The following is a 25,828-nucleotide window of genomic DNA, read 5'->3' on the forward strand; positions in this document are numbered from 1 at the left end:
GTAAGACAGTGATGTCACTCACTGCAGTCTAACTCTTCCTGTCATAGCCTTGGAGTATGAAGTACAGTGTGTAACAAATTACCTGTTGGTAGCTGTTAAGAACTTATGGTGCTCACCCTTATCCCATCTGATTCCCGTTAGGCGCGCTCCTATAACTATACATAAGCTTCCACAGATACAGGCATGCACTCGGTGCAGACATGTACCTGTCTCTCATACATTTTTAGTTCACACAGCTGGAAAGGAGAAGGCCTGGATTGGTTCCAGCGCTCTTTGAAGATGAGTCCATGTTTGCAACTGTCTGTCCATCTGGCCCGAGCCCGACACATCAAACCAACAGGCCACTGGCTCATCGCGGCTTTAGGCACGCAATCCCCCGGAAGTACACCTTAGCTTCTTAATGCACCCCAGAACCCAGGGTGCTCTCGCTCCCCATCTCTCTCCTTTGTATTCTTCTCTCTCCTCCTCATCCTCCTCTTTCTACCCTGCTCTTTGCATCTGCGTTGATGACAGCCACGTAATGTATGTCATACTGCAGCTATTACTTATAATCTATGACTGAAGTCAGTAGCTGCTGCCTCATTCTCATTCCCTCTACCATCATAGACGTGCTACTCTCAGGAATTTATAAATAAATAAAACCACAAAAAGAGACTAGTAACCATGCTCTGTATTAAATCACCTTTTAAATGTTAATGACTGTGTTGACAGTTGAGATGAGTATAACTGAGAGCTCTCCAATACTAACAGCACAAGAGACCATTAGGAAGACCTTATGTAGCGAACCCCCCCGAATGAAGGATGACACTTTACTGATGACGTTTTGAAGGTTTAATGGCAGTAAACCATCAATCTCACCGTAAGAGCTGGAGATGTATACACAGAAACAGCGTGTAAGCAAAATAATCCACACTCTTACAATCGTAAACCTTATAACATGAAGTTCGTTTCAACGTAACATTTAACAAATGTAGCGACTGTCACAAAAACATCTAAACGTCTCCTTATTTACATCATAACCATACCTTGTGCCTCTATCAAGGGGGCTGCTAATGACAAAAGAAATCACCATAGGCTCCGTTAAGCCATCACTTTTCTAAACTCCCGCGACTGCTGCTGAAAACTGCGCCAAAACCTGTTTTACAGGAAATCGTCCCATCAAAATAAAAGCTTCTACACACGGACAGGAAGTTGGTAGTAGAAAACAGGAATGAGTGCCAAAATAAGGTGCAAAGAAAGGCATTCAGGGTTATTTACACTCCCACCAAAATTACGAATAATTGGTTTACATAAGAACCAAAATGAATAATTTTCCCAAACAAAATAACCCATGTAGGAGTTACCTTAGGAACTTTCTAACAACAATACAAGTTTTTGTACTGGACGCTCAACAACTGATAGTTTAGTAGAGCGTTGACCTTTATTATTGAGTCTCTTTTCTCCAAGTGAGATCTTTACCCTTCGCACAAGTCCATCTTTTCCACTGACAGTTTCTACAACTCTTGCAAGTCTCCATTCCCCTCTGGGTGCCAGTTCATCCATTTCCAACACAACATCACCTACTTTTAGATTCCTCTTTGGTGAGTGCCACTTTTGCCTTGAAATGATGTTGTGAATGTATTCTCGTCTCCAGCGGCTCCAGAACTGCTCTGCAAGGAACTGCACGCGGCGCCACCTCTTCTTGCTGTACAGGTCCTCATTTGAAAAGGCACCAGGTGGGGGCAACGGTGCATTGGATTTCATGTGCAGCAGATGATTGGGCGTGAGCGGTTCCAGGCTGTTGGGGCTATTCAAGTTATCTATAGTCAAGGGTCTGCTATTGACTATAGCCATGGCTTCGTAGAATAACGTCCGTAATGAAGCATCATTGAGTCTGTCGTGAGCCAGTGACAGAGTGGTATTCAGCACACTTCTGACAGTCTTTATCTGACGTTCCCACACTCCCCCTGCATGACTAGCATGGGGTGCGTTCATCACAAAGTCACATTGTTTTTCAGTCAAGTATGTAGTTAGTCTCTGAGTGTCTAGCTCATTTAAAGCTGCTTTAAACTCATTCTGAGCACCAACAAAGTTCGTTCCCTGGTCACATTGGATGTGTCGAACTGCACCTCTGATTGAAATGAAACATCTTAATGCATTAATAAATGCATCAGTAGACAAGTCCTCTAAGAACTCGATGTGAATGGCACGAGAACAAAAGCAAGTAAGTAGGAGTCCATACCGTTTGTGTTGTTTTCTTCCCTCAGTTGTCACAAATGGACCAAAACAGTCCATGCCACAGTGTGTGAAGGGAGGAGAGGGCTCTAAGCGATGTGGAGGTAGGTCACTCATCCTCTGACCCTCTGGAGCTTTGCGGAGTCTGCGGCAGATCACACATTGTCGGATGAATGAGGCAACTGTTTTACTCATTCCAGGAATCCAGTAGCCACTGGATCTGATTTCATTTATGGTGAATCCCTTTCCTTGGTGTTTTACTTTGTCATGACAGTGAGATATTATGAGTTTGGCTGTACAATGTTCTTTTGGGATCACGATCGGGTGTTTGAAGGTGTCACTCGTTGCATGCTGGAGTCTCCCTCCCACCTTGAGGAGACCATCTGTATCCATGAAAATGTCCAGTTTAAACAGTTTGTTATGATCTGGGAGCTGTTCTCCTTTCTTCAGCTGTTTTATTTCCTGTTCATACGCTTGACTTTGTACACGTCGAATGATCACAAGTTCAGCATTTTTCTGCTCACTCACTGTAGCTGATGCATTTGACTTGATGTGTCTAGCCCTTCTTATGAGACGTGCTACAGCTTTAATTGCTTTGGACCAGGAGGAGAACTTACTTAGACATTCAGCAAGACTTACAGTGTCTGTGACTTTAGTTAACATTGTCTGTACTTTTCTGACTTCTGGATCTCCTCCCAGCTCGACAGGTTGTGCTGTGGGCAGTTCATTTTTGTAGTTCTCATTCTTGTTCAACCTTCTCCTTAAGTGTTCCAGTCTGATCTCTGCAAGCCTTCTGTTGTCTGGTAAGTTTGGCCTTTGCTTGAATGGAAGAGGCATCTCACAGTATCCTTGTTCATTTTTCTTTATCCCTTCCTTAAGTTTTTCCAGAAAAACGAGATCCTCTTGTGAGACCGTTTTGTCACATGCCTTTGTGTCCTTGAAATCTGATTCAAGAACATTGATCATGTCCATTGGTGTTACAGCAGGCATTTCCTTTACCATGACCCTATGGCACAGACTTGTTTCAGTTTCATTTGACTCTGATGAGCCACCAACAATGCTCCACCCTAGGTCTGTCTGTATGGCAAATGGCTCATTGTCTTTTCCGAGTAGAACCTGTTTTGGAGCTAGAGTTCTGGGACAGTTAAATCCAATGAGTAGTCCAACATCACAACTCAGGAGAGGGGGTATCTGATCAGCGATCTCTGACAGATGGGGCCATTGCCTTGCAGTTTCATTTGTGGGTATGTTGTCATAGTTAAATGGGATGCAGTCCTTTGTGTAGGAGGGTGGAAGGTCGATGTGAACATCTGAATTATAACCTCTCACACGTAACCCTGCTACTCTCTGGCTTTTGACTGTCATGTGAACTCCCAGCATCGTGGTTAGTTTTAGCTTAACTGGATGGGATGCTGCTTGTAACTGGTTAGTTACCTCCTCACTGACAAATGTGTTGTCACTTTGTGTGTCTAATAAAGCGTACACAAGCTGCTCTTTAGATGGACTCTGAGTAGTGGAAACCCACACAGGAACAATCATGGAGGTACTACCTGATTGACCCACCTTAGTAACATTCAGAGCTGTGGCTGCCATGGTGTCATTTTCTGTGGTTGAAGCGACGTTTGTAGAGCTCTGAGGCCTTTCATTTGCCATGTGACTCTCATTGTGCAAACAGGTGGGGTGTCGTCCTTTGCAAGTGTCACATTTGTGGCGATGACGACAGTCTCTGGCATTGTGGCCCACCTTTAAGCACCCGTAGCACAGTTTATTTTCCTTCACAAATGTCCGTTTGTGGTCTAGTGACTTCTCTGAGAAGCTTGGGCACTTTGACAACTGATGACTTTCATCTTTGCAGAACATGCAGGCCACCTTTAACCTTGTGTCATTTGACTTAGTTTTTTCTCCTTGTACTGTGGCTTGTGTAGTGAAGACTTGAGTCACAGATCTGTTTGGTTTGGTCTCCCTTACGTATCTTTTCTCCAAGGATGAGCTGCTTGAGTAGAGTGCATATGAAGAAGTCACAGGATTACATGCAATTTCTGCCTCGAGTGCTACAAACTCTGCGAAATCCTTGAAAGAGGGAAAATCTTTGCCTTTCATGAGAGTAACTGTGACTTGACGGTTCCAACGCGTTGCAAGCCATTCTGGAATCTTTTGCAATAACTTTTGGTTTTCCTCACAGTCACTTAGTATCTCTAAGCCCTTTACATGTGGTGTTGCTTGCAGACAAGTTGTGAGAAAATCAGAAAAGGCCCGTAGACCTTCTGCATCTTTTGAGTGGATTTTAGGCCACTTTGACAGTTTGTCTCTGAATGCTTTTTGAACAACAAATGGCTGACCATAGCGTTGGTCAAGTCTTTTCCATGCATCTTTGTATGCCTCTTCATCACTGCGGTAGAACGTGCCCTCAAGACACTTAAGAGCAGGACCAGTGATATACCTTTTTAACAAATGCAGTTTTTCAGCTGGAGATATACCTTTGTGGCCCACCAGTGAGATGAAGGAAGCCTTCCATTCGATGTAGGTGATGGGATCTCCGCTGAACACAATGGGCACAGGCACTGGAATTCTGCTTACTGCTATGCTGTCTTGAATAGCTTTAGCCAGCTGCAATACGTCTGTGGGAGGCGATGGAGTGACAATTTGTGAGTGCAGTTGTTGTAGAGGATTATTGACAGGGATGGATGCATATTGTTCCACATGTGGGTGATATGAACCTGTAGAGAGCTCTGAGGCTGGTTGTGCAAAGCTTTGGTTGATAACAGACATCCCATTGCTCTGTAACATTAGCTGACTGTCCATATCAACTCTTAACTCCTTGTCATAAATCTCTAATTTTGCACGTGCTGCTTGCCTTTCCTTTTCTGCTTGTAAACGTTCTAGTTCAGACCTTTGTGCATCCAATTCCCTCCTGTGTTTCTCTTCCATTTCTCTTATTTTTTGTTTTTGTTTTATTTCCTCTTGTGTGATTTTATACTGAGCTTCTTTTGCAGCTAATTCTGCAACAGCATCGATTCTTTTGGCTGCAATGCTTGCTTCAGATTGGTAACTTGACTGTGATGCAGTACCAAATATGGACTTAGCATGTTCATAAGCTAAGAGCTGATGGAGGCGCTGCCTTTCTCTATCTGCATCATACTCATCTATAGCTGCTAAACGCTCAGATATGATTTTCATAATGTCCTTTGTCACTGATTCACAAGAGTCCATTTTGCGCCTTATGACATGGGATGGTTCATTACGTTCTCTATATTCACTGTATGCTTTTGTCATATCATTTACTGTCCTTTCAATATCATCAGCCATTTCTGCTAACCGTGAATCTGATAAATCACTTTTCAGGTCTTCTCTGTATACTCTGACCTGGCCTTTCCAATGTTCATAAATGGTTAGCAGTTTCTTCTCTCTTTTATTCTGTTCATCCCTTTGATATAAGAGCATTTTCTCCATGGGCACACTGGGCCGTTCTGATCGCCTTGGGAACGTTTCATTAGCTGTTTCATCAGCTTCGCATGTCAATTCCTTTCGTTGTTCCTTTTCGTTTAACTGACCTCCTTCTATATTTTCCATTTTGAGAGCAATTGCTTGTTACCGGACCGCTGCTGTAGCTTGCTGCTCCGTGCCGTGCCGTGCCGTTCCGATCGCAGGAAGCTCTCTCTCTCTCTCGCTGCTCCCGGAGGTAAGCTCTCTCGCTGCTCTCGGAGGCAAGCTCTTACTGTAGCGAACCCCCCCGAATGAAGGATGACACTTTACTGATGACGTTTTGAAGGTTTAATGGCAGTAAACCATCAATCTCACCGTAAGAGCTGGAGATGTATACACAGAAACAGCGTGTAAGCAAAATAATCCACACTCTTACAATCGTAAACCTTATAACATGAAGTTCGTTTCAACGTAACATTTAACAAATGTAGCGACTGTCACAAAAACATCTAAACGTCTCCTTATTTACATCATAACCATACCTTGTGCCTCTATCAAGGGGGCTGCTAATGACAAAAGAAATCACCATAGGCTCCGTTAAGCCATCACTTTTCTAAACTCCCGCGACTGCTGCTGAAAACTGCGCCAAAACCTGTTTTACAGGAAATCGTCCCATCAAAATAAAAGCTTCTACACACGGACAGGAAGTTGGTAGTAGAAAACAGGAATGAGTGCCAAAATAAGGTGCAAAGAAAGGCATTCAGGGTTATTTAGACCTTAAATTACTAAGTTATTACTTTTATAACTCTGTATTTATATGTTTATTTGCGTTAGGAGGGGAAAGAATTAACCCTGCACACTCATTTCAAGTTTTAGAAATTCTTGAATAGTTCCAAAATATAATCACGAAAACACAGTTAACTGAACCAAAGGGAACTTTCACTCAAACTCTGGCTTCCTGTGATTAAGAATTTGCCTCAGAAAATAGAGTTCACGCTTTTTTTTTTCTCATTTACAATTATTTAATATTTAATTTTACACTCTTAACGCACACTGGACTAAAAGTGTTGCTGTCATCTGGATCAACTTTTCTTATGCCCTTGTTTTGTGTGCGTTTGTCCTGGAGTGATGAACACAGATACGTGCATTTGCATATCAGCCTGTGCATGCTGAGGTTGTTAATGCGATTGCGATTCAGCCTTCTTTGCGTGAGGCAGAATAGGAGCTTGGTGTTCATGAACCTCAGGTCGTGTCACCATTAATTCCCAGAGGCTCCAGAGGTATTGGACAATTTATATGCCCCACGGGGGCACCAGCAAACCTGTGCGCAGGTCATAGATCTGTCACAAATGCACGCACACACACACACGCATGCATGCACTCATTGTCAAACAAATGCATCATGCCCTGATTCAAATTTGCATGATTGTGTGCAAAATGTGCACAGTGCAACAGATGTGCAAATGCACACCTTTCATATCTGTTTGCTCACACATCTACAACCCAAAATAAACACCTGGTGAACACAGTTGCTCTTTCACTCTTATTACTTGTGTGTTTTGGTCTTTTCCTTCCTCTCTCTGTCTTGAGGAGGGGATGCGTGCCTTGCAGCCAGTACCTTCCCATTCCTCCTCTGGCCTGTGCCACGTTGCATTTGCAGGGGATCAAGTCTGAGCCTCCAGAAAGCACAGAGAAAAAAGATAAGAAAATTGGCCCTAATGAAAACCAGAAGCACCGTCTCTTTCCCCGTCTCTCTCTCTCTCTTCCTCTCTCACCCCCATCCCACCCACCCCCCTCTTTTTGCCATGAACTTGGAAAGACGAGAGAGGAGGAGAATTAAATTTAATTCAAACCAGCTCTCCGCAGAGCCAGATGACAGGGCTTTGAAGTGTAAGTGTGCGTGTGTGAGTTTTTCGCTCTCTTATTCTCCCTCTTCTCCTGCTCTCCTGTTCATTTTTTATGAACGAAGGGGGGAAGCCTGCAGTTTAACCTTTTGTTTGCTGGTTTGACAAGTGCTGCTCCCTCTGAAGGATCTTTCTTTCCTTTTTTTCCCCCATGAGAATGAATTTCTCTGAGCTTTAAAGCTTACAAATATCTAATTTGGTGGCATTTTCATCTAGACCAGAGCCAGTCATCCTATACAAAATGATAGGATAGTAATACTTTTTTTTTTATATATATTCTGTACATGACAGTACTGCTTTTCATGTTACAAAGCTGAAGTACATGGGATCACAGGGCATAATCAAGATCTGGCAATGTATAAATTCAGGACTAGATTAATTACATACAGATGTGTAGTCCCGAGAGAGGAAGTTTTTCTTGGCTCAAAAAAATGACAGCTATGCCGAGACCTATTGCCGCGTTAACTTTTTCGAGTGTGCACATTTGATATCATGTTGGGTGACATGTGCCAAATACTAAAAGTGCTCACTGGAATCAGACAAGGAGAAATTACTTGGAGCAGAGTAAATGAAAAAGAGTGTGCATTATAAGGTTGAGCATGGTCAAGTCTTTTAAAGCGGTGCCAATCGAAGATATGTGTTCGCCTCCACAGATTTTACGCATGGAGATCTGTTCATACAGCTGAGGGAATGCTCCTCACTCTGTGGACAGGAGCTCCTTCTCTCTGAAAAGACTGAGAAAATACCCCCAGTGATGTCACCAGGCTTATTCTGGCTTGCAGAAACAGGAAGTGTAGGATTCGTTGTTTTCCCGAGCTCCGCTGCATCTATTTTGAGTATTCTTATTAAAGCCATCTCATAGCTGAAGTGCAACAGCCATTCAGCATTCCTTTGTGCTCTCTGTGCATGCAGACTCAGCTGCACCTGTTGCTAGGTAAGCCAAACAATGCTAAACAAAAGTTTAGACCACATAGCTGTCAAGTAATTGCATTTGTAGTTAAATGTAACTGGGAGACAGCCAGCAGTGGTTTAGATTTCAGCCTCTTTGGTCAGGATGTCCCATCGCTTACGGCTCAGTCGTAAACTCTCCCCTCCCTTAATTAACAAAAAGTCTTTTTCATCTCAGCGTGCATAGCCTCTGATTCACGCACAATTAGCCCTTCTCAAAACCACTTACTTCCCTCTCTGCCAGCCTGGTAATTGATCACTGCGGCTTTTTATTTGTTTAAATGTCAGGATATTATTCCAGTGGGGTGGGGTGTGGAACTGTCGACACCAGCAGTTTTCAGCATTGTGACCAGAACTAGTTGCTGTTTGTATTCAAGGTTGGAGGGGAGAGGGTGGAGGAGCCCTTGGTGGTTGAGGCATATCCTCGGCAGTCAAGGTTTCCCACCAAGTCGTGTGTCAGGCCACATAAGCGTCTCTGGCAGGCTTCTTTTAGTGTGGGGTCTTTATGGCCCCCAAATGTTAATGGGCCAAGGCTGTATGCTTAAATAAATGTAGCAGTTAGTCAGAGGGTTTAGCAGAAGTCCTTTTTAATTTAACATAAATCCAAACATAATTATCTGTGTTGCTCGTGTACACGTTTGTGTTGTTTACGGCTGTCTGACTTGAAGTATATGAAAGGCTGGAAAACAGCAAAAAAAAAAGATGCAGTATGTCACGTCTTTCGCCTCATTCATCCACTCTTCATTTATGTCTTTACTCAATTAAGTTCACTTTGTTTTTCATCCTATTCGGCCTGACGTTTTCATCTGAAACGCTGCCAGCTGCACGATAGCGCACAGTGACGCTCACACTCTGCGTATACTTACAGTAGACACGATTGAGCACGCCATCATCTACCTGCTCAATCGTGTCTACACCCATCTGGACCAGCCGGCGAGCACTGTGAGGGTCATGTTTTTTGACTTTTCCAGTGCTTTCAACACCATCAGGCCGACCCTCCTGGGTGATAAGTTAGCAGCGATGCAGGTGGATGCTTCTCTGGTGTCCTGGATTGTTGATTACCTGACAGGAAGACCACAATATGTACGTCTCCCACAGTGTGTGTCTGACAAGGTGATTAGCAACACAGGGGCACCACAGGGGACTGTCCTCTCCCCCTTCCTCTTCACCCTCTACACCACAGACTTCAGCCACTGCACAGAGACCTGCCATCTTCAGAAGTTTTCTGATGACTCTGCGGTGGTTGGATGCATCAGCAGGGATGATGAGACAGAGTACCGGGCTGTGGTCGACTCCTTTGTCACGTGGTGTGAGCAGAATCATCTGCAGCTCAACGTGGCAAAGACCAAGGAACTGATCGTGGACTTCAGGAAGACCAGGAAACACTTGACCCCTGTTTCAATCCAGGGGGTCAGTGTTGACATTGTGGAGGACTATAAATACCTTGGAGTACACATTGACAATAAACTGGACTGGGCTAAAAACACCACAGCACTTTACAGGAAGGGCCAGAGTCGTCTCTATTTTTTGAGGCGACTGAGGTCCTTCAACATCTGCCAGAAAATGCTGAGGATTTTCTATGAGTCTGTGGTGGCCAGTGCGATCCTCTATGCTGTTGCATGCTGGGGGAGCAGGCTGAGGGTCGCAGATGCCAACAGACTTAATAAACTGATCCGTAAGGCCAGCAATGTTGTGGGGATGGAGCTGGACTCCCTCAAGGTGGTGTCGGAGAGGCGGATGCTGTCCAAGATAAAGACAATGTTGGATAACACCTCCCACCCACTCCATGACATGTTGGTCAGTCACAGGAGCACGTTCAGTGAGAGACTGAGATTACCGAAAAGCACCACTGAACGACACAGGAAATCTTTCCTGCCTGTGGCCATCTCCCTGTACAACGCATCCACTTAACACACTGTTTGCTGCTACAACTACACATGTTTCTTTTCCAAATATTTATTTATAAGTGACTTATGTATGTATGTATGTATGTATATATATGTATATATTGTACTATTCTTAGTTAGCGTATTGTCTGTCTTGTCTTAATGTTGGTTTAAAATGGAGCACTGTAACAAAAAATAATTTCCCCCAGGGATCAATAAAGTATTCTGATTCTGATTCTGATTCTGATACTTACTGTCTGGGACTCCCAAAAACCTCCCAGTGCTACCTCCCACCTCTCCCTCAGACAGCTGTGTGTATGTAGGAGTGTTGTGTTGTGGTGGGGGGTGGGGTGTGCACAGCTAAGGGTTATAATTTGGTGGTGAGCAAGAGATGGAAAAACCTGCGGCCTACGGAGCTCAGGGCACGCTGTTCACCCACAGCTGGCAAACCAACACCGTGTTCCTGAGGTCAGCAAAGTACAGGGGACCTACAACGAAACCCTGTGGTACTCCATCAGTCACAGACCTCACTAAAATGCTACTTGCCCAAATATCCCAGGCCCCAGAAAAATTGTTGTGCCATGCCAGAGGTTCCACAGCGAATGACAGAGACACTTGTTTTGCCATCTGGGAAGTCCTATTTATGAACTCAGTTAGACATTGTAAATTATGCTAAACCAGAATGCTATGTCACATGATACGTCTGTGCCCCTCCTGTTATTACTAGTTCGAGGATTGATTATTACAGGTTCATAACTTATGGAAACCCCATAAACATCTAAAGTTTTCACTTCTTAAAAGTTGTGTTATTGTTATTTTGTGATAGGACGACAAAAAAAGTTAAATATAAACAGCTCTAATCTTATTTTATCTAATCTGCTTGGTCAAAAACCCTTTCTTCAAAACAAGGTCATCCTATAAACCGACTGGATTTTCCAGCCACAGCTTGCAGTGAATCATTCCGCACTATTCCACTGTTGATTTGATTTCTGTGTATGACACATTGCACACAAGCAGTCAGATGAAGGTTGTACACAAGCAGCCCTCATTCACCACACCCATCCAGTCTTAGTTATCCTCCGTACTTAACACGCATACACATATGCAATTATATCTGTCCTTCCGTTTTTCCTTTTTACTTAAGGTTCATGCGGTTCATTGCACTAAATTTCCAAAACTTCCACTTCAAACATTTATGTGGCAGTTTTCCTTACCACACACATACTGTACAAACAAACTGATTAGTTGGATGTTTGCTTTGAAAACCATGAAATGGAGAAAAATGACCGTTTAGAAATTAAAAAAAAAAAAAATACTGCAATTCATTGACAGTGCGAGTGAATTGTAGCATCCCCAGAGTGGAAGAAAGCAACATCACGAGGGCACTAAGAACACTGAAGCCATTTCTTAGTATATTGATTTTATAGCAGTCCTTGTTACTCTTCTTTTAGTCATCAGAGCTAACACAATACTGATGCAAAGCCATATAGCAGTCCATATATGCCTAAAGACGATGGCAGTTATTAACATAGTTTTCAGCAGCTCTACATACTATTATCATCACTTTGTCCTTCAGATCAGTCCATCGATCTCAAAGCAGAGGTCAAATCTGACATGATACTTTAAGTCTATATATGGTACTTTCTATAAGCTGCCAATTTATAATAATTTTTGTCAATTTTCAAACAATAAATCATCAAGTTAACCTTGAAGACCTTGGTAGATCTAACCCAAATTTTAATGGATTATAAACATGACTGCAAAGTTCAACCTTCCGAGCTATCGTGTTTAATAACCTTGGCTGAGGTAATCGTTATTTGGTATTTATAAGTCTGTCAGACCTGAGTTTGTTGATGTGAGCACTTTGGTTTTTGTGCTTCTTTAATGTCCATGTATGCTTTGTTGTGAGTTCCTTATCCTTTGACACAGTTTCATGTATTGGAAATATGGCAGTGGGAAAAACGAACTGTTTATATTCACATGGGACAGCTTCTAATAGTGTTATAATTTAATCTTGAAATCTCAGGCTTGGTGGTTTTGATTCTCCTTTTGGTGGTTTGAGCTGCATTTCTTTCTAATCTAAAGTATTTGCTGTATTTAATGCATTTTTTTTTTAAAAAATACATGTTTCATACAGTAAGAGCAGCCCGGTCACCCTGTCATTTAGATCAAATATTAACCATATGTGGCAGTTTAAGAATATCCGGTTGCAAGAATGCCAGTGAAATGTAGTGTGACACTTTTTATAGCCTTGCTTGAAAAATACAATATAATAGTGAGAATTTTCCACAAGGCTGTGTGACAAAATCTAACCTCACTTATCGCCAAGATTTTGTGATGTTTTTGAGAAACACTAGACTTTAAAATTACTTCTGGTTTCTGGCCTTCGTGTGTGGGGCAGCAAGCCAAATAAGAAGCATGCATGCAGATGCTGATGTGTAAGGTCGAAATATAGACATCAGAAGCTGAAAACCTTTGACTGACTGAGATTTAACTAAAGTGTTTTTACGGATACATTACGTTGCCTATTGTTTCTCCAGGACGGTGGTCATGCCTATTGCCAATGAGTTTGCGCCTGATATGGTTCTGGTATCTTCTGGCTTTGATGCAGTAGATGGACATGCCCCACCGCTGGGAGGATACAAACTGACAGCCAAATGTAAGTGCTGATTCAAACTGTCCATTTCATTTCTTCTAAATCTGTTTTTTCTTTTTCCTATGAGCTGAATCATATATGCACATCTTAAGGCGTGCACCACGTCACTCGTGCCGTATGCTGTGTGATGCTACACTGCATTCAATGCTAGGAAAGACTCAAAAACATAAACTCGCCCCTTTTGTGTGCAGTGTGCATATCTAACTTACATATTCAGATAGAGACCCTGGCGTGACAGCAAAGAGCTTTTCTAAAACCATCCAGCAGATCTCAAATAAGAGCTAGGGGTCTTTGTTGTCAAAGAGGGGGGGTTATGGGTGGGTTAAAGAGGATTGCAGGAAGAGGGGATATGGTCGAATTTAGGGGGACTAAAGTATGGCTGAATACATATATAAGAACGCCCCTCATCCTGAGAGGAAAAACATCAAAGGCTGTGACCAAGACTAAACGCAAAGCCACATTTATTAAAATTAAACCTGGCTTATATTAGGGCTTGTTTTTTGCCCCCCAGTAAATCCACAGTGCACTCGCTTTCTCTTTTCCTCTGTGATGCATTCACCCCTTCCTTCATCCACGCTCCAGCCGCTTTTTTTTTCTTTGATCAATATCCAGAAAGGAAGTTAGAGGCTGAATACCATTTCATTCTTCTTCTTTCTTTCTTTTCCTGCTCTTTCTCTCTCCCTCCCTTTGCCATTTCTGCTGTGATTTCCTGTCTGTCCAGGCTTTGGCTACCTGACCAGGCAGCTGATGGGTCTGGCAGGCGGTCGGCTGGTGCTTGCCTTGGAGGGGGGTCACGACCTCACAGCCATATGTGATGCCTCTGAAGCCTGCATCTCTGCTCTGCTTGGCAATGAGGTAAGATGTGCAGAGAGAGAAGGAGAGAGTACTTTAAATATTTGTCAAGTATTGTCAAACTGTTCTTGATCAGCACATTAAAGATGACCGTTTGCCTGTGTCAGCTGATATGTGATGATATGTGAGCACTCATATAATTCTTGCACTGGAGTTTGAGCTCCAGTGCAAGTAGGCGGTTCAGTAACACTGCAGACTTTTTGTGTACACTTTAAATGAATGACGCTAAAACAAAAAGTGTTACAAATGAATCACTGAGCGATGATTTCGGTTCTTGATTTGCTGTTACAATGTTTTAGGATTGAATATTTAAGTGTTTGTCATGTATTTTCTTACATCGCACATAACAGCAGTGTTTTGGTTCAAAGTCCCTGCTGAAGGATGAACCTGTTTTCAAAAGTATTTTATTACTACACCACAAGTTTGTACAATTCTGCAACAACAGCAGGCTGATTTTTATTTTTAACTCATCCAAGCCCAAGCTCTTCACATTTTCTTCATCTACCCCACCACTCAGACAGGAAGTGAGCACCAAACACACACACATACGTCAGAGGGAGGATTTCCAGGCAGAAGGTTAATTGTAGAGTGTGTAGGTTGTGGAGTGGAGCAGCTCTGTGATTCATGGCTACCCACAGATTTCTTCTAGCTGGTGTCTGATTCATTGCAAAGGAACCAGCGAACTGCGATTTCAAGTGGAGATTCTTGAGAGACACTTTACATCGAGGATTAATATCCAGACTGACATATATTAACATTTATTTTAAAAATGGAACAATCTAAACTGGAGTCTTTGCCACACGCACAGGCTCAGATCGTTGTCATTGGAGTTGTTTCTGTTCCTGCTAAAACCGTCATCTTCTGCAGTATCAGCAGTATAGAGCACCTTGAAATACAAATACATCATACCATGTGATGTAACAGTGTATTGATGCAGTGTTATTAACATTTTCCTCGGGACACTTTAATGCAAAATACTAAAAAGCAATAATAATTAAAAATGTACTTTTATTTTATAAACTCTAAACAAAGCCTGCATGAAAAACAAAATAAAAATGGCGTTTCTAAAAAGAATCGTAAAGTGCATCGTGAGCACGCTGGCGATGTTTTAACCGCTGACTAAACAGATCAAAGAAAGCTTCCAGCTCATGGGAAATGGCTAAACTTGGAGGCTAAATGTAATAACCTGCCTCTCTGTACCTGCATTTTGCCCACCAATGACTTGAAGCTGCAGTACATAGCACTGCCATTACATCTGTTAAAGCTTCAGGAATTCAAGGACACTTCAGAAGGGCGGATGCTTTTTGCTGTCACGAAGGTTTGTGCTCATGACTTCCAGCTTGAAGGACACTTTCGTTACTCACAGTACCGCCCTGAAGCAAAAATAATATTTTAGGCCAGGGGCTTTGCTTCTAAGGTTTCAGCCGCCTGTAGAGCACCAGTCTCAGCAGGGGTTTGGAGGAGGTACCTGGACGAGTGCCATGGGGAGCTGAAAATTCGAAAATAGGCAGGAGGCAGGGAGCGTCAATTGCCTCGGCTCTGCAGGGCATCCCTCTCACCCGGGGCCCTGTCATTGATACACATCTGAAAGTGGTTACCCTCACACCTCTGCAAGCAGGGTCAGCCTTGGTCTTGGAATCCGATAATAAAAGGAAATGGAGCAATCATTTGAAGTCGGGAGGGAGGAAGCTATTGTTATTAAGACGTGTGTAAGTATTGTTGTACCTGTGCAGGTCTTCGGAGTCTTTTTCAATAAACCTGGCCACTATACACAAGTCCCAACAACTTGGCTTCATCTTTAATTTAAAAAACAAAATCTTGAATAATGATTTTAAATATATTTATATATATCTATATATATATATATATATATATATATATAGATAGATATAGATATATGGCAGGAGCCTGACAGGACATGTTGTACAGAAGGCCTTACTGGCATGTGTTGAATGGGCAGACTGGTTTGAGTAAAGTTGTGAAGAACACAATGATGTTTTTCCCTTTCAAAGATAGAACTAGAGTTTGCATGACCTGCTCCGGCTGGCTCTTTGGCAGCAAGTGATGTCAGCTGTTTGAACAAAGGCAGATCACACGGTTGTTTGGTGCTTTGATAGCTGATAGCAAAGAAGAAAAAGTAGACTAAAATGTCCCTGATCGGATCAAAACAGCAGGAAGCAAGTGTTTCTAACGTAATCTCAGCAAACGTTTCTGTAATGGACAAGGAATGTTGATGGAAAACGTCAGTGGGGGATGGAGCTGGAGGGAAAGGATGGTGGCCTGTTTTCTTGTTTTGTTTTTCTGTCCTGGTAATGGCAAAAACAAAGTTTAGGAACAGTGAAGCCTTGCCAACCTTTGGGTCCAAGGCCAGCTGGGCATCAAATGAATAACAGTCAGAATAAATCCTTTTTTTTTGAATGACTGAGTACTTTCGTTCTCTTTCTTTGAGACTGTTTCAGTTTGTGCATGTGTGCGTGTTGGAGGGATGGACTGAGGCATACGATCACTGCTGGTCAGCTGTGCATTTGTTTATGTTGCTTCCAGCTGCCTGGGGGGGGGGGGGGGCGAGGGGTTTGTCTGCAGATATCATGAACCCAATGCACGACTATAACTGAAACACTGTTCATGCTGTTGGTGCTCTTTAGTTGACCATCATGGACTGGGAGGTAATGCGCAGGTACTGCAAAAGACTCTGTATGTTATACATCATCTTCTCTTCCCCTGTGTCTCGTACTTTCTGTGTTTTACTCGAACTTGTGTGAGAGTTCTAGCCGTACTTTCTTTGGCAGGTTAAGACAAGCTTTGCTATAATGAGTATTGGGTTTCTTTTGAAAGCAGCTCAAATTAGCTGGTGGGAAGAGTTAGGGAAGAAAATTGCTGAATGGACTTTACAGGCTCTTTTATTCAGTCTCACTGCTGTAATGCATAATGCTGAAGTTTCTCTAGTTAAATAGCTCATGAATGATGCATTGGCAGCTCCACTAGTCAACTCTGAACTCTGGACTAATTGATGATTGCTCACAAACAGATGTTGGCCCAGCTCGAACCACGGTTGTTAGCAATTATTTGATAAACAACTGGCTAATATGCTAATTGTTACCAGCTGTCAATGAGGTTATTTTGTGCGTTTACACTCCAGTTACAGTAAGACACTCGACTTCACCTGTCCCCCTCTTTGGATCTGACTGTTCCCCCACTAGAGCAAGGCTAACCCACACCTTTATTCCAAAAAAGGTGGCCTGCTTTGCACAGTGCACATCATTTCCTTGTTTACTTAGCATAACATAATCAACTGGTTTTAGCGACCGCCGACACATGCACACATACACAACAGTAAACAATGGATGCCTTGTGCACTTTTTCTTTGTTGAACAAGTGGAATTCCTCCTCTTTCCACTGTTTTGGTTTCAGCCTCTCTTAGGAATGTTTTTACCGGGCCACGTTCCTTTCGCTCAGCTCATGGCTTTCCATGGTGTCTCAGTTCCTTTGGGCAGGAGTTTTTGTATTTTGGACCGCTGTGTCACAGAGCGATGCAGACCTCCTCAGAGATTATTCAAACCATCATTCTCTCGCACTTATCTATCAAAGACTGCGACACATTTATAATGACACCAAGATCCAGACATCCGGCCAAGGCCAGTACAACCAACTCAAATAAGCAGAATTATCATCACAGAGGATGTCCTGGAGAAAGTTGGGCTTGTGTTAGAGTACGCTTGCATATCTGTATGTGTGTGTATATGTGCGTTTGCCACACCTGCTGGGTGGGGCCCCTGGACTACCCTGACAAGAGCCATTAAAGTTTATAAGCGTGAGGCCCAGCTGTCAATCAAGCTGACAGACTGCCCCTATCCAACTCTGCTCTAACGTGAACCTCACGAAACCCCAGAGAACCCCTGACCTCGCTCTGACAGGGAGCTGACGCACGCTGGATTTGCACGGGCTGGGTAGTTCTGGGCTGGAACTGGCTTGGGTTATGGTGGGTAGATGGTGGCTGTAGCCTGGAGGTTGGAGGAGTTAGTTTTGACTAAAAGATTAATGATTTCAGTCTACAGACTTGGAAATTTTGAGATGGGATAATAAGCACTGCTGTTTCCTTCTCCGCCACAACTAAAGTAATGTTACACCACTTTTAAGGAGCAGAGCTGCATACGACTCGGGTCATTTCATGTGCTTCTCTCCCTCGTTTCTTTGTCCAGTCAGTTAAATGACATTTGAAATTACAGTATCACATAAATGTGATTTCATTTCTGTGAAATGGCAACACCAGAGAAAAAATCCAGACATTTATTCCGAGTTCAGCTCTGCTGAAGAGGCGGGATATGAAGGAGAGCCGGCTGACACGGGTTGACGCGTACATCATTGCCAGACTAAATGCGGCGCTGAAGAACCGAACCTTCTGCGGTAATTGAGCTCCATGGCTGTCGATTATTGAGTGCAGCAGCTCGTTCTCGTAGCTGGGCCTCACTGCTGTACCTATAACGGCAGCGAGGCAGATCTGTCACTGCATCTTAGGTTAGTGTTGAGGAAAGGTGTATTTTAACCCTAAATTGAAGCAAGCCGTGAATTAAAATGAAATAAGAAGTGAACAGAAAGGAAACAAAGAGGTGACTGAAAACCATCAGCAAGGTCCCGAACGGCCCTTTGGTGCGTTGAGGGTTTTGTTTGGATTTAAACAGTATGGAAAAGTAAGGCCGGCTTTGACTTATTACATAGATAAATAGTTGGAGTTGATGGACGGTCATTAAGCTTTAGGAAGCTTAATGACCGTCCATTGTTACTGTATGTTACTCTGGATGAAAGTGTTGGCCAAATATTAAATAGGCCAATGAAAATATTGTGCTAAAACTGTGTGCGCGCGCGTGTGTGTGTGTGCGCGCGCGTGTGTGTGCGCGCGCGTGTGTGTGTGTGCGCGTGTGTGTGTGTGTGCGACCTCTGTCCATTCTTCATTGCATGATGTAGCCTGTCGTGCCACAGTAGGATTAAAGTATCCCTCTCCCCAGACTGCCTTTTCCCTCTTCCCTCTGAACTCCTCCCACACACTATTTGTTTTAATTATAAGAAAACTTCCAGCCTCGGCCAAGCGAGACCAACCGACAATGACTTTTTCCTCTTCTCTCTGGCATTCTGCTCACAAATCTCAGGCCAAACTGTTTTTCTTTCTCTCCGTGTCTCTCTTTACATGATTCTCAGTCAGTGCTTTATTCCGTTGGGGTTATGACTGAGCAGAAAAGGGATGCATGTTGTCTGTGGTGGAATGTGGAGCTGAATGAGCCTATTTGACAAAATGGGATGAGAAAGTGTCGTATGTGCAGTTGGCCAAAAGGGAAATTGAATCATTCCGGGTTGGGAATGCACTTTGGGGAATAGCCCTGTTTTCTGTGTGTTGCAGTTGGAGCTGAGCTCTCTGAGGATTGCATTTTTCGTGCATGCACGTGTGTGCCAGTGCAAGCGCTTGGGTGAACTGGCAGTTTCTGCTTTAATGCATCTGTTGCACTAGCATGTGTCCTCGGAGTGGGACGCTGTACAAAGCACGCATTGTCGATTGTGTCAAAGAGTAGCAGAGCTGCTGATGAGTGGGAGGTGGTGTGCATCTGCAGGCCTATTTTCTATTGTGTCAGCAGCTCAAACTTGCTCCCCACCTCTTGGATTGACTCAACTGTGGGCCGTGGGCCACGATCAAAAACGATCCCTTAAACCTGGAGGGACTCGCATTAGTTCAAGTGAAGTTTTGGAGGGAGGCTTCTGAACAGCTGTCAGTCACATTTATAGAAAGGCCTATCTCGCCATATGCAACTCACCAGAAGAAACGCTGTGATACATTTAAAGCGCTTAACCGATGTTCCCAGTAGACATAGCTTCATCGCCAAGTTAGAGCAGTTTTATTTCAGCAAAGGTGCCATAAGTAGTCTGACAGATGACTCTTCTGATGGTTCAGCGCTGATACTGTAAAAATGTGCATGTTTTTCTTTTGATAGACAAAAACATTTCATGCTTAATTTTTCTATCGTTTTCTGTTCCTTTCAGTTGGACCCCATTCCCGATGAGGTGCTGCAGCAGAGACCAAATGCAAATGCGGTACGGTCTATGGAGAAAGTAATCGAATTTCACAGTGAGTAGATCTTTTACATTTTTTTCCTGCTGGCATTAGAAATAATAATTAGGTGTAACTAGCTTCCCTAAGGGTAAGTCAGGTAGTTGGTAAGCAAAGCTTCTAAATGCTAAACTTCACATTCAAACCCAGTTAGCGGAACATATTATATCTCTGCACACACTCTATCTGCATTTCGTTATTAGGTAAATACTGGTGCTCACTGCAACGTTCTGCCTCCTCGCTGGGTTATTCTTTGAGTGAGGCCCTCAAGCGTGAAGCAGAGGAAGCTGAAACTGTTTCTGCCATGGCCTCATTGTCTGTTGCAAACAAGCACATTGGAAAGAGGTAAGTTGATTGTCGTCATTTACAGTCACTGGTTTACATTAGTGTACATTTGGCTCAGGAGGTAAAGCAGGTCATCACGATATCGCAACACCAGAGCCAGAGTTACCCCTGAAGAAGCTTTGCTTGTTTAGAGGGATTGCCAAGAAAAAGCCTAAAGTTAGGTTTACAAAGTTGCTTCTGAACAACAGAAGGTGTTTGCCCATAATGCACAGCACCTTGTTTAATGAAAACAAACACGGCACATCAGCCCAAACACCTCACACCAAGTTGTTTTTCAGTCAGAGGACATTGGGAATCTTGTAGTTAGAATTAAATGTGAGGCTACAGTAAAACCGTTGCCCCGACTGGGCCAGGACACAACAATGATCCCAAGCACAATGGGATTGCTGAAAAAGAAAAGAATCAAAGTGCTGCAGTGGCCCAGTCAAAGTCCAAAGTGATTGAAATGCTGCTGTGAGAGATAAATGAATCAATGAATGACTGCGAATCTAAAAAAACTGAAGCAAAGCTGCAAAGAAGAGTGAGCCAAAATTCCTTCACGATGTGAGAGAAGGAAAAAGTCAAACAGAAAATGATGACTTCTAGTTGTTGCTTCAACACGCTACTGAATCCTGTGAAAACTTTCTTTTACAGGACTCTTTCAATGCAGCCTTTTCCTGCTGTAACATTATATGTTGTATTTGTTGTTAATTAGTTGAAACAGTTTTAAGCATCTGTTACTTCTCCTTTGTTCATAGTGTTATCTTTTTTTCACAGGGCTGAAGAGGAACCGATGGAAGAGGAAGCTCCTATGTAAAGAAACATCCACGACCTTTTTGATCACTCAGACTCGTCTGTGGCATTTTATCGTGACAAAAATGGACCACTGAAGATGAGCGACCCTTTTGCTGATCAGCGGTGCACTGAGCAATCAGCATAAACGCGTTGCATTGCATTGCACTTAAAGACTTTTGGATATACGATTGTTTCAGCTATCCCGTAATGACAACCTCCAGTGCCAGTGCTTTTAAAACACTAGACAGACATACTTTTGATTGCCAGTGAGAACCATGCAGAGGACCTACAGTCATCTACTCTTCGTGTAATTCTGCTCTGTCCCTGCTTTATCTTCATCTCTTCGCTTTCGTGAAGACCACCATAGCTATTGTGATTGTTACTCTGGACTAAAGATGGGTTCTTGCTCTTTCCAGATATCTAAACGAGAGGGAAAAAACATCAGTTTTCCATGTTGTTGAAGGTTACAGATGAAAAAGGTCACAAACCTGTTAGAGTAAAAGACATTTGTGCCTTTCCCCCCACCCCATCTAAACTTGGTGGAATTTTTTTGAACTCCACTGGAAGAGTTTTGCCTTAAAAATAGTTTTGGGACTGAGGCCTCTTCTCCCCAAGCCCTCACACATTTCTATCCTGGCAAGACATCCACTGCCTGCATGTTGTTGGCACATAGACTGAAGGACTTTGGCATGTTTACCTATAATTCCCTGCAACCAGCCTACTGTCTCTGCCCCCACCTTTTCCCCTCATTTTCAGTGTCAGCTTGGAAGGTAGTTCCCAGCCACAAGTTGGAGGTGGCTCCTTTAAAAAGGAAATTAAGAGTTGGAATTGTATCGTTTAATCACATAGGCACCAGTTCTTCTTTGTCAGAGAAAGATATACGTAGCATGCACTTTACTGGAGCACTTGGACTTATGAAAGATAGAATCCTGTTTATATCGTATGTAGTAGTTACATAAAAATGAAGCCAAAGCATGACAGATTATTGTCTCTGTAGAGTATAACCACTTACCGCCCCACACATATAACAACGACTGAGCAGTGTCGGTATTTACATTAGAATTTGTCTCACTTTTTCAGACATTTGCCGAATGGAAATAAACTAATCTCACATGGGCTCATTTGTTGAACCCAGCCCTCTCTTTAAGACAAGGACCATACCACCTGGGATTTTCCAGAGGGGTGTTCTGGAGCTTTCACAGCTGGCCTAACATCTTTCGATCCTTTCGATCAAGAACATCTGCTTTGCAAATGTCAGGTGATACGAGGCAGGTGTGAATGTTTCTGCCTCTTCGTTTTCAATAAAGCACAAACTGTTCTCTCTATATTTTTTTAATAGTATGCAAACATTTTTAGGTGTTCTGCATTATAAAATGCAGTCCTCTTTTTGACAGCCCTTGGCTCAAATGCACATATTTGAGCTTTAAATAGCACATGTAGCTCAGCCTGTCCTCCTGGATTCTGAATCGTTTCGTTAGGCCGGTTCTCGTTACTAATCTGAGCATCAAATCTTTTTGAATCAGCATTTTTATATGTTATAATATTTTAGAAGACAAGATGTAAAATTTTCCTGCTCTGACTTTTTTGAAGTCAAGCCCATGATATAGCTCCCAGTCGCTCTGCACCACACACACAGCCAGCAGCTAGGTCGTAGTAGTTTAATTTAATAATTAAACAGTCCCAGTTTAGGACTATAGTGGCCCCTCTGATCAACATGCTAACTTCCTTCCAGCTTGTGTTTGGCCCTCTGGGCAACTACCTTCTGCTGCCTTTATTTGACCTAAAAACTAATCGTGTCTTTAATGTCGTTTTTAAGTGAACAGGAAACGGAGCGCTGTGGTATTTACTGTTATTTACTGTACATAGGACACTGATCTCCTGAGTATTCCTGCCACACACATTCACTATTTTTGTGGTTTGTTTTCCTCTCTTTCGCTTTTTTCTGCTTTTGAGCTCTAGTGACTTATTTTTGTACAATTTTCCTGTTGTTTTGTGCGTGTTGTCCACTCTCTGTTTCTCTGTTATGTTGTAAAGCTGACATACTTCACAGCAGGTGAGGGTTCAGACTCTGTTTTTAGTGGACGTTACATGAGTACGTTTTCTGGGTTCAGGGTTTTTGCGGGAGCGTTGGGATTCAAATGTTTCTACTTTGTATAATGATGGACAATTGTGTATTTACTGTCTGTTCATAGTAGATTTATATATAAAAAGAAATGAGTATATTATATATCTATACATTACAAAATGCTACGATCTTGTTTTTGAAGTTGGTATTGAAAAACAATACTTTCCGTGGGTCTTAGTTACAGTTGGCCCTTTTTAGGGTGTTACTGAAGGCACCTTTTGCTGTTGATCATGTGTTGAGCAGCATCTTTCTGGCTTTTTTTTGTCTCTCAGCAGTAATGACTTTTTTGTTGTCTGTTTTGTTTATTTCATTAGTTACCCCATTGGTACCATAACACTGTTACAGTAGGTGTGCAGTCGCCCTCTGCTCAGCCTTGCATTTTAATGCACATATTTGTCAGATTCCATACCTTTTCTTTCTCGTGCAGATGTTCTTGCGCGCATATCTTGCCTGGCATCTGTTAAGTTTCAGTATTTCAGGAAATTTGAGTCTTTTTTTTTTGTTCCTCTTTGTTAAAGATTATCATCTGACGTATTTGAAAGAATAGGAAGAATAGCGAGGGCGGATTAGAATTGGAACACAGCCATTGCTTTTCCCCCCTGTGTTAAATCACCACGACGGGCCTTGCAAATGGTTTTGTATGATCAACGTTTATTTCCTTATCAGGCCAAGTATGCTTAGTTTTTAATTTAAATTAACATTTTTCAAGTTCACAGCTGAAGTCTCATCAGCTTTGGTATGCAAGTTATGTTTCTGTATCTAAAAATCGCAGTTTGATCACAGTAACAGCCAAGCAGGACCGAGGTATCGATGCCTTAAAAAAAAACAGGAAAAAACACGTTTGATTTTCTTTTTTGGGGGGGAATTTCAATCAGACGTACAAGAAATAAATTTGCTTATTTTAACTGAATGTATCTAGCAGAGATCTTCCCTCTCCTTACTAATGCACCACTAATGTCTTTAAGTCTCAAATCCTTTCCGTAACTTTTGTAGTTGAGATATGGATATGGTAGATTGTTTCCACCATCATCTTTTTTTAGTAAATTTCTAAAGATAATGTCTATACCAATACAGTTTGCATTAAATCGTGCATAAAGTAAATTCTGCCAAAACAAAACCTCTGGTCTGGTTGCAGCAGGGCATCTTTTATTATCATTTTTTAGCTTTTTCTGTACATTCCCTTTTTGTGAGACACACATTGTTTTCTTCTCCTTTGTAGATGTTGGCCAGCTTCTTTGTGTGTGTGATACTTGCGTACTTTCATAGTCGGGATATGAAAATGCATATAATCGGGCTATCCTGAATATGACCTCAGCTGGGATATGCTGACATCTTGGCTCATTTTAACACACTTGAAGAGATGCCTTTCAGTAACCCAGCCCAGAACATTCCCAGAACCTTTGCACAACAGTGCCAGTCATGGCTTTTCTTCTGTTTAATGCTTTCGTTTCTCAAACGCTGCCAAAACTAGCACTGTCTGGCTACTCTGGCCATCTGTCTTCACTGTTAGTCTTAAAACAATGTCCAGTAACCAAAAAGAAAAAAGCAGCATTCCATTTTGGTGTAATTTCCATTTATTATAAGGTAAATCTTTTTTTTTTTTTTTTAACCCTCGCAGGTCTGAGAGCTGTCTTGTTTCTGTAGATGCCCCGGTCTGACCCCACGCAGCTCCTCCTCTTTTCTCCCTGCATGATCCGTCTGTCTGCATGCATTACCTGTCTGTCTGTCCCCTGCCACACACCAGCACAAGGGATCAAGCACTGAAGGACTTTCACTGTATCCAAACTATTTTTATCTCTTTGCTTCTCTTTCTGTTTCTAATATGGAGGAATTTGGGTGCTTTCCATGTTGTGCTTTCACCTGTAGCGAATGAATCATCAAACCTGGCAGACTTAAGTTGAATAAGTCACAAAAAGAAATAGTATCAAGCACAGACAATAGATTTTATTGTATTTATGTAGAAAATGAATTGTTTGGTGGGATGCTTTGTAAACTATAAGACCAGAATGGACTGTCTTTTTTTTTTTTTTTTTTCCCAAACCAGGCGAGATGTGACTTTGGAGGATTTTCAGAAGATATTTGTGTTTTCTGTCACGTCTGAACTCATCAAAGGGCTCCATCCAGACGCCAGGTCATTGTTACAGTTGTCCATTCCAGTAAATAAGCCAGTTATCTCTTTGACCACTGTGGTTCAGAAACAAACAGTTCTAGGTTTACATATGTATAAAATGCATATTCTTTTTTTTTTTATCAGTTATGTTTTTGACTTGTTCCACCATTGTTACAAAAATAGTACATTTTTCTCGGGAACCTTTGCTCTAACATGTTGTCTTTGACATGTACATTATAAAGTATTGTTTTGGAAAAAAAAACCTCAATGTGTGTTTTTATGCTTTTACTGTTTGCTGTAATTTCGAAGAAAAAGCATGAAGGCAGACGTTCAGGATGTGTCCTCATACGCGATAAAAGAAATACTACAGAGATTTAAAGGGATTGCACTTAAAAGTTCGAGTGCAACAGCATATCCGTATCTGCTTCCATCGCTACTTTGCAGCAGTTTGTTGTGGTGGGTAATGGTTGGAGACTAGACAGAGTTTAATCCTGCAT

General features: G+C 42.4%; 2 protein-coding genes across 6 annotated transcripts in view; one reads left to right on the plus strand and one right to left on the minus strand.

The window, feature by feature from the left end:
- Nucleotides 1–25,828, plus strand: part of hdac4 (histone deacetylase 4) — a 123,663-nt gene extending 97,835 nt beyond the window's left edge. For all 4 annotated transcript variants that reach the window (XM_026144284.1, XM_026144285.1, XM_026144287.1 and 1 more), the window contains 5 exons: nucleotides 12,916–13,034; nucleotides 13,753–13,886; nucleotides 19,911–19,995; nucleotides 20,181–20,322; nucleotides 21,079–25,828. In XM_026144284.1, the coding sequence (XP_026000069.1) occupies nucleotides 12,916–13,034; nucleotides 13,753–13,886; nucleotides 19,911–19,995; nucleotides 20,181–20,322; nucleotides 21,079–21,118 (520 nt within the window). In that variant the 3' untranslated portion in view covers nucleotides 21,119–25,828. The remainder of the gene's footprint in view (nucleotides 1–12,915; nucleotides 13,035–13,752; nucleotides 13,887–19,910; nucleotides 19,996–20,180; nucleotides 20,323–21,078) is intronic.
- Nucleotides 7–9,402, minus strand: LOC113007567 (uncharacterized). 2 transcript variants are annotated; one of them, XR_003269924.1, is made up of 2 exons: nucleotides 1,026–9,402; nucleotides 7–866 (listed from the first exon to the last, which is right to left on the minus strand). XR_003269924.1 is itself a non-coding variant. In XM_026144282.1 (2 exons), exon 2 carries the CDS (start codon nucleotides 5,782–5,784, stop codon nucleotides 1,345–1,347), a length of 4,440 nt encoding a protein of 1,479 aa, XP_026000067.1. In that variant the 5' UTR covers nucleotides 5,785–6,020; nucleotides 6,180–9,402; the 3' UTR covers nucleotides 7–1,344. The 2 variants fall into 2 exon arrangements, 1 of the variants encoding a protein (XP_026000067.1); XM_026144282.1 differs by having other exon boundaries at nucleotides 7–6,020; nucleotides 6,180–9,402.

Source organism: Astatotilapia calliptera, chromosome 16, assembly GCF_900246225.1.
Source record: "Astatotilapia calliptera chromosome 16, fAstCal1.2, whole genome shotgun sequence".
Classification (NCBI taxonomy): domain Eukaryota; kingdom Metazoa; phylum Chordata; class Actinopteri; order Cichliformes; family Cichlidae; genus Astatotilapia; species Astatotilapia calliptera.

Excerpts from the sequence above, each read along its gene's own strand:
- LOC113007567 (XM_026144282.1), bottom strand. The coding sequence starts at position 5,784 with ATGGAAAATATAGAAGGAGGTCAGTTAAACGAAAAGGAACAACGAAAG.